General features: G+C 32.9%; 1 protein-coding gene across 1 annotated transcript; it reads left to right on the top strand.

Moving 5' to 3' along the window:
- Nucleotides 1-1,682: 1,682 nt before the first annotated feature.
- LOC110722168 (DUF21 domain-containing protein At4g14240-like) lies at nucleotides 1,683-5,710 on the top strand. Its single transcript, XM_021901434.1, has 13 exons — nucleotides 1,683-1,932; nucleotides 2,301-2,377; nucleotides 2,759-2,842; nucleotides 2,932-3,045; nucleotides 3,147-3,230; nucleotides 3,321-3,392; nucleotides 3,535-3,602; nucleotides 3,960-4,047; nucleotides 4,161-4,234; nucleotides 4,328-4,676; nucleotides 4,780-4,826; nucleotides 4,938-5,012; nucleotides 5,518-5,710. The coding sequence occupies exons 1-13, from the start codon at nucleotides 1,683-1,685 to the stop codon at nucleotides 5,708-5,710; spliced, it is 1,575 nt and encodes a 524-aa protein (XP_021757126.1).
- Nucleotides 5,711-6,443: the final 733 nt, after the last annotated feature.

Below are 6,443 nucleotides of genomic sequence, written 5' to 3'. Positions count from 1 at the left end.
TAATTTAGTTTTTTTACTCTAATATTATTTTCAATTAAAAATAATTTAAGATTTCAATGTCAAATATCAAAATAACATATGTTAAAACTTAAAAGAATATAATTTATATTGTAAAATACATATAGTTAATACCTAAATAACACACTAATCAAACTCAAAGAATATATGATAATAAAAGTAATTTAAATATGATATATGATAATAAAAATAGAATTTGGGCGTCATTACGACCTTAAAGAACATACACACCAAATTCAAAGAACATACTTTGTATTATTAAACCCAAAAAAACATACTGGTATATGTTTATCAACATATGTCAAATAACACAAGTTATAATGTAAAGAACATACTTCGTATAATTTTATTCAAAGAACACTCAAAGAACATATTAAAGGTATGTTGCCAAAAAAATATTAAGTATTACTACAAATGTTTCGAACTCGCAAATCACCAAATGTCTGACTTACCATCTAAACGAAAGTCTTCATTTTTTTTTTTTGACGGAAACGAAAGTCTTCATTAGTTACACCTTCGCATTAAAATTTTTTTATACTTCGTAATAAATATCAAAATTTGGGGCCCCAACTTATGTGAGGTCTTGTGTTGTGGGTTGTTTCATAAATAGCCGACCCTAGATTTACATACTCTTTCATGCTGATCAACTCAACTAAAAGTTTAAGGTTTTTTTTTTATTTTATTTTTTATTTTTATTTTTTTTTTATTTTTTGTTTATGGAAAACATAATCATAAGTTGATGGTTAAGGATCAAAATTGGTTTATATAATCTATCGCACGGATTAAATTAACCAAAAATTTAAGTTGATGGTTACGGGGCATTATATATTACACCCCTTGAATTCATATCATCATATGAGAGATCGTTGGATTTAAAGTGTGGATACAACATGAGTCTCCTCACTTTTGTATCACGTTGGTTTAGATACCATGTCAAGAGATCCACACAACCAAAAAATTAACCAAATCGTTAGGACCCAAGATTGAATTATATATTGTATCACTCATTCACACATATTATAATTAAATTCTCCTCCCCTTATAATATAAAAATATTTTATTAGCTAATTTGCACTATTTATGTATTAGTTAATTTTATACTAACATAATGAAAACATATTTTAATACTATATCCGTTAACTATTATTTACAATATAAAGGAATATTTTATATCTCACAAATAATACTCCTTTGTTGCAAATAATAGTTAAAGGAGATAATATAAAATATGTTGTTAGATAGATATTAAAATAAGGTTTCATGATATAATTATTTAAGTAATATTTATTAATATTTAATTATATAAAATAAAGTCAAATACAGTTGACTAAATCAGTTATTTTGGAGTAAAAGTAAGGAAATGGTAAAAGGGATACAGATAATGATAAAATGAGGGAAAAAAAAAGGAAAATGGAAAAATGAACTGTGAAGATTTTATTGGCCCCACAATCTCGATTCATAAAATCATATTGGCACTATTTAAACACATTTACATACCTTAAATCTTTGGAACCTAGACCTCTCCAAATAAAGAAATAGAATTGCACATTAATTTCCTCCCAATCATAATGAACAAATTTAGCTAATTCAACCCAAATTCATCAAAGAAAATGTCATCAACATTCAAATATACATTGGTATTTGATCAATGAACAAAGAAAAAGATGCACATAATGATGAATGCAATCACATTAGCGCGCACGGCGGCGCGTTGTTTAGGTGCGGTGGAATTGGCGGAGGTAAGCCGGTTGCCGTTCGGGTCAACGTGGTGGATAATATACGCCGCAATATCATTTATGATGGTACTTTTTGCGGGTATAATGTCGGGTCTTACTCTTGGGTTGATGTCGCTTAGTCTTGTTGACCTTGAAATTCTCCAACGTAGTAGTGATCCTTCTGAGAAAAACCAAGCTGGTGATCATTTATTCTTCTCCTCATTTTCGTGTTGTCGATTTCTTATAATGTGTATAATGTTGTCGAATTTTCATTGTTGAAGAATGAAAAATGTATTCGCTATTGCTTTATAAGAAATTTTAATGAAAAATGAACGAATTGTGGACTTATAAAATATTTTCATTGATTAAGGTAGAATTATGAGAATGCACAACAAATATGACAATCATAATTAAAAACAAGTTACTAATTTGTATTTAATTTGGGCAAATATGAATTAGAAACATTTTTTACTAGTCTTCATTTTACTTTAAATTCCCAGCCTTTGTTGTTTTTCCTTATATATATATATATATATAGTAGAGTGATTTGTATGCTTGTATACGCAGCTGCCATTCTTCCTGTTGTTCAGAAGCAACATCAGTTGCTCGTCACCTTGCTTCTATGCAATGCTTGTGCTATGGAGGTATGTACCTACATTTCAACTTCCCTTTTCATGTTTTTAGTAACTTCAAGTTTAATTTTAGATCATCAAACGTATCAAATTTCATGTGTTATAATTGTTGCTGTATACTTTGCTTGATGGTCACCATGCCTAAATACATATGTGAGAAGAATTTTCGATACAATTCTTAGTTTATGATGCTTAAGGAGGCCAAAAAACATGTAGATATAAAGTAATCAACTCCGAGTTGCTCTTAATTGTCAGCATCTTTTAACAATACTGCTTTGTTCTTGTTGCTTTAGTTAGCAAGATGCTGTGCACTTTAGCACTTATTTTCTTATAATTATGTAAAATTTATTGTTAAGTCTTTGATGTGAACAATTTCTAAACTGTCTTTTGCAGGCCCTTCCTTTATACTTGGATAAGCTTGTCAATCAATTTTTGGCTATAGTTCTTTCAGTAACTTTTGTTCTGTTCTTTGGAGAGGTAAAATTGTGAAGATAAACCAACAATGGATAGATAAAATAAATTTTACGATCACATTTATGAAGTTCATGATGAAACATATATACTAGGTTATTCCTCAAGCTATATGCACCAGATATGGACTTGCTGTTGGTGCGAATTTTGTCTGGCTTGTGCGTATATTGATGATAATTTGCTACCCAATTGCATATCCGATTGGCAAGGTATTACCTCAATAAATTTCTATTTTGGAGCTGCCATATGATGCAAATCGGTAATGCAATTTAATATCTAATGTTGGGCATTATATTTTCTTATATGTCAGGTTCTGGACTATTTGTTGGGACATAACGAGGTTCTTTTTAGGCGTGCTCAATTGAAAGCGCTTGTTAGCATTCATAGCAAGGAGGTAAATTAACATCGTGCACACTAAACTGTTTTGATACTAATAACTTGTCCTATCTATTTATGTTCCTGTATTACCTTAATCAAAGTGTAGGCTGGCAAAGGGGGTGATCTTACCCACGACGAAACAACAATTATCAGTGGTGCTCTGGATTTGACTGAGAAGGTATGTCAATGTCATCTCTATGTAGACAGACTGTAGATTCTTTCATTTGATAGATTTGACTGAGAAGGTATGTTCAATTTCATCAGTATGTCAGTCTAGTATCTAAGTCTTCAATTTTATTCTTTTCTGTGGCGGGAGGAAGACTGCCAAGGAAGCAATGACACCAATTGAGTCAACATTTTCATTAGATGTTCATTCGAAGCTAGACTGGTAAGCTCCTGAACATATTATTTGCCTTTTAAGAAGCTGTACATAATAGTTCATATGTAGTATCATATCGTGTTTCTGTATGTAGTCCATACTCCTACCATACTTTCTCTTGAGCCTCGTCTTTTCTTTTAATTTGGGGCATTGTAGATTTTGATTTATGTCTTATATCATAATAATATTCAGAGATTTTTTGGGGTTAGTTCTATGTGGAACTTATGTTGACGGTGATGACTAGTTCTATGAAATCTGAAAAACATGTATTGTGATGCTATTCAAGGTTTATCGCTGTAGACAACTAGATGTATACCATAAACATTGAAATCGGTATACTCCCTAATTGTTTTACTTAAAATACAGGGAAGCAATGGGAAAAATTCTAGCAAGGGGCCATAGTCGTGTTCCTGTATATTCTGAAAATCCAAAAAACATTATCGGTCTATTATTGGTAGGTTTCTTTCATTGGTACACACATGGAATCACAATTTTACATCCATAGATTTACAGTTATATTATCTTCGTAATGGTGCTCATCCATAATGGATTTTGATGCATGTTAAGGTAAAAAGTCTGCTTACTGTTCGGGCAGAAACAGAGACCCCTGTCAGTGCTGTTTCCATCCGCAGAATTCCAAGGTATGCCTACCCTTGCAACATCTTTGAGTTTTTTGCCGTTGCAATGTAAGAAACGATTACAAAATTCAATATTTATTATTCAATCTTTGCTAGGGTACCTTGTGATATGCCTCTCTATGACATTTTAAATGAGTTCCAAAAAGGAAGTAGTCATATGGCCGCAGTTGTAAAGACTAGAGCGAAAAGCAGGAGCCCAACTAGTAGAAACCATGCAGAGAAACCAAGGGACTACAACAATGCAACAATTGAGGATTCCGCATTAACAACTCCCTTGCTTCTAAAGGAAGAAGAAAGCTCGGAAAAAACAGTTATTGACATCGATAAGACTTGGAAGGCTATCACTACGAATGTGCAAGCTGCCACGAATTTTCCATCTGGTGTTGAAGATGGCGAGGTCATTGGCATTATCACCCTCGAGGATGTGTTTGAAGAACTTTTACAGGTATGTATGGACTGTAAACGTTTTTATCCTAGTGTACTTATGTTAACATAACCCTTTATACTGTCTGAAATACACTTGACTAGCTAGTTTTTCGCCATTTCAGGAGGAAATTGTTGATGAGACAGATGAATATGTTGATGTGCATAATCAGTATGTTCAATTTCATGGTTAAAGGTTTCTTTGTAAATTGTAATAGCGTTTGGCATAATTCTTGAATGATGAGATCAACCTTGGCTTCTGTTTGCTTTTAATTTTCTGCAGGATTCGTGTGGCTGCAGCAGCGGCTGCATCTTCGATTGCACGAGCACGTTCAATGAGAAGGCTGAACAAGGCACCAATAAGTTTTCTTTGAATTTATTTATTGCATGATGTTAACTAGTTATTTCACTTCTACAAGACCGCAATACAAGTACATATATATTATCAGCATATGCACATTGATCTTTATATTAATTGAAAAGTCTATAATTTGTTAGTACCTCAAGGGTAAATTACATGCATTTGGATCTCTTTAGAGGCTTAGAGCTCACATTCAGCTCTATCATACTAGGTATTTTCATATATGAGAGTCAATAGTAATGGTTGCAATTTAAAAGATTTTTTTATCCAAAAACTAACAGCTACTAGCTAGTTTTTATTAATTTCATAGGATTTTCAAATGTGTATATGATAAAAGTATGCTTTACAATAGATAATAGATGGTAGATTTATATCAAAGCCCAAAAGTTGATGAGAGGATTTGATGTATGCATTGAAACGATTTTAAGTTTTTAACATGATCACACGTGGTTATATTCCTTAAATCCTAAGAAAGACTGTAATATTTCAATGTGTAATTGTAGGGTGGGTCAAATAAACAAGGACACAATCGGCGGAAGTCTTCTAATGTAGAAAATTGTCTCTCACAATTGCTTTACGATTCAAGTAGGGAAAATTTTGTCTCGTCGACACCACGCAAGTCTTGTACAGAGGTTTGTGTCTCAATGAAATTACAAGAAACCAATACTGAACCTTTTCTTGAAACCAAGAAATGAAAATTTGATCTCCAAATTTTGTAAATGGAATACTAACATATTTCTTTTTATTCAAAGGATTTAAATTTTAGGCCAAATTAGAAAATAACACCTGCAAAAAGACCCGATTTTGATTATAACACCTTAACATTTCGAAATTTTATTATAACACCTACAAAAATCCCAAAATTTTGGTTTCACCACCCACTAACGGATTTTTGGATGGAAACCGCTAGTGGGACCCACTAGGGACACGTGTCAGTTGTTTATTGGCTTAAAAATAAAAATTAATAAAAAAAAAAAACCCTAACCCCCTAACCCAGCCAGCCCCACCATCGGCACCACCTACCCAGCCGCCGGCATCACCTGCCCTCGCATAATCCGGCGATTCAAGAGGTTCGATGGGATTACCAATAGGCCAAAAAGCTAGAATAGGACACCAAATTGATTAAAAGCTACGCGCAGTTACATAGGAATAGGCTCAAAAAGTAGTGATGCAATTTTATCCTGTATGATCTGGTTGACAACAGTAAAACCATCAGTTCTTCCTTTATAGAAGATTTCGGGTGCACGAGCAAGGTTGATGATCCGATTCAATAAAGGCTTTGGGATCGCGTATGGTCGAAGCATTCCTTGATTTAAATCTTTCCATGCATCCTCCACTTTCTTTTCTAGTACTTGATAAACATGTTGTTCGTCTGCAATTCCTGTTTCCTTCATGTAGCATTGTACAGAGGAGACTACATGGTCTCTG

This window comes from Chenopodium quinoa, unplaced genomic scaffold (genome assembly GCF_001683475.1).
Source record: "Chenopodium quinoa cultivar QQ74 unplaced genomic scaffold, ASM168347v1, whole genome shotgun sequence".
NCBI classification, from domain to species: Eukaryota; Viridiplantae; Streptophyta; class Magnoliopsida; order Caryophyllales; family Amaranthaceae; genus Chenopodium; species Chenopodium quinoa.
This window is presented reverse-complemented; position numbering and strand designations above follow the sequence as displayed.

Excerpts from the sequence above, each read along its gene's own strand:
- LOC110722168 (XM_021901434.1), top strand. The coding sequence starts at position 1,683 with ATGCACATAATGATGAATGCAATCACATTAGCGCGCACGGCGGCGCGT. Across the intron at positions 4,235-4,327 it reads TCCATCCGCAGAATTCCAAG|GGTACCTTGTGATATGCCTC; the intron begins GTATGCCTACCC and ends AATCTTTGCTAG. Across the intron at positions 4,677-4,779 it reads TGTTTGAAGAACTTTTACAG|GAGGAAATTGTTGATGAGAC; the intron begins GTATGTATGGAC and ends TCGCCATTTCAG.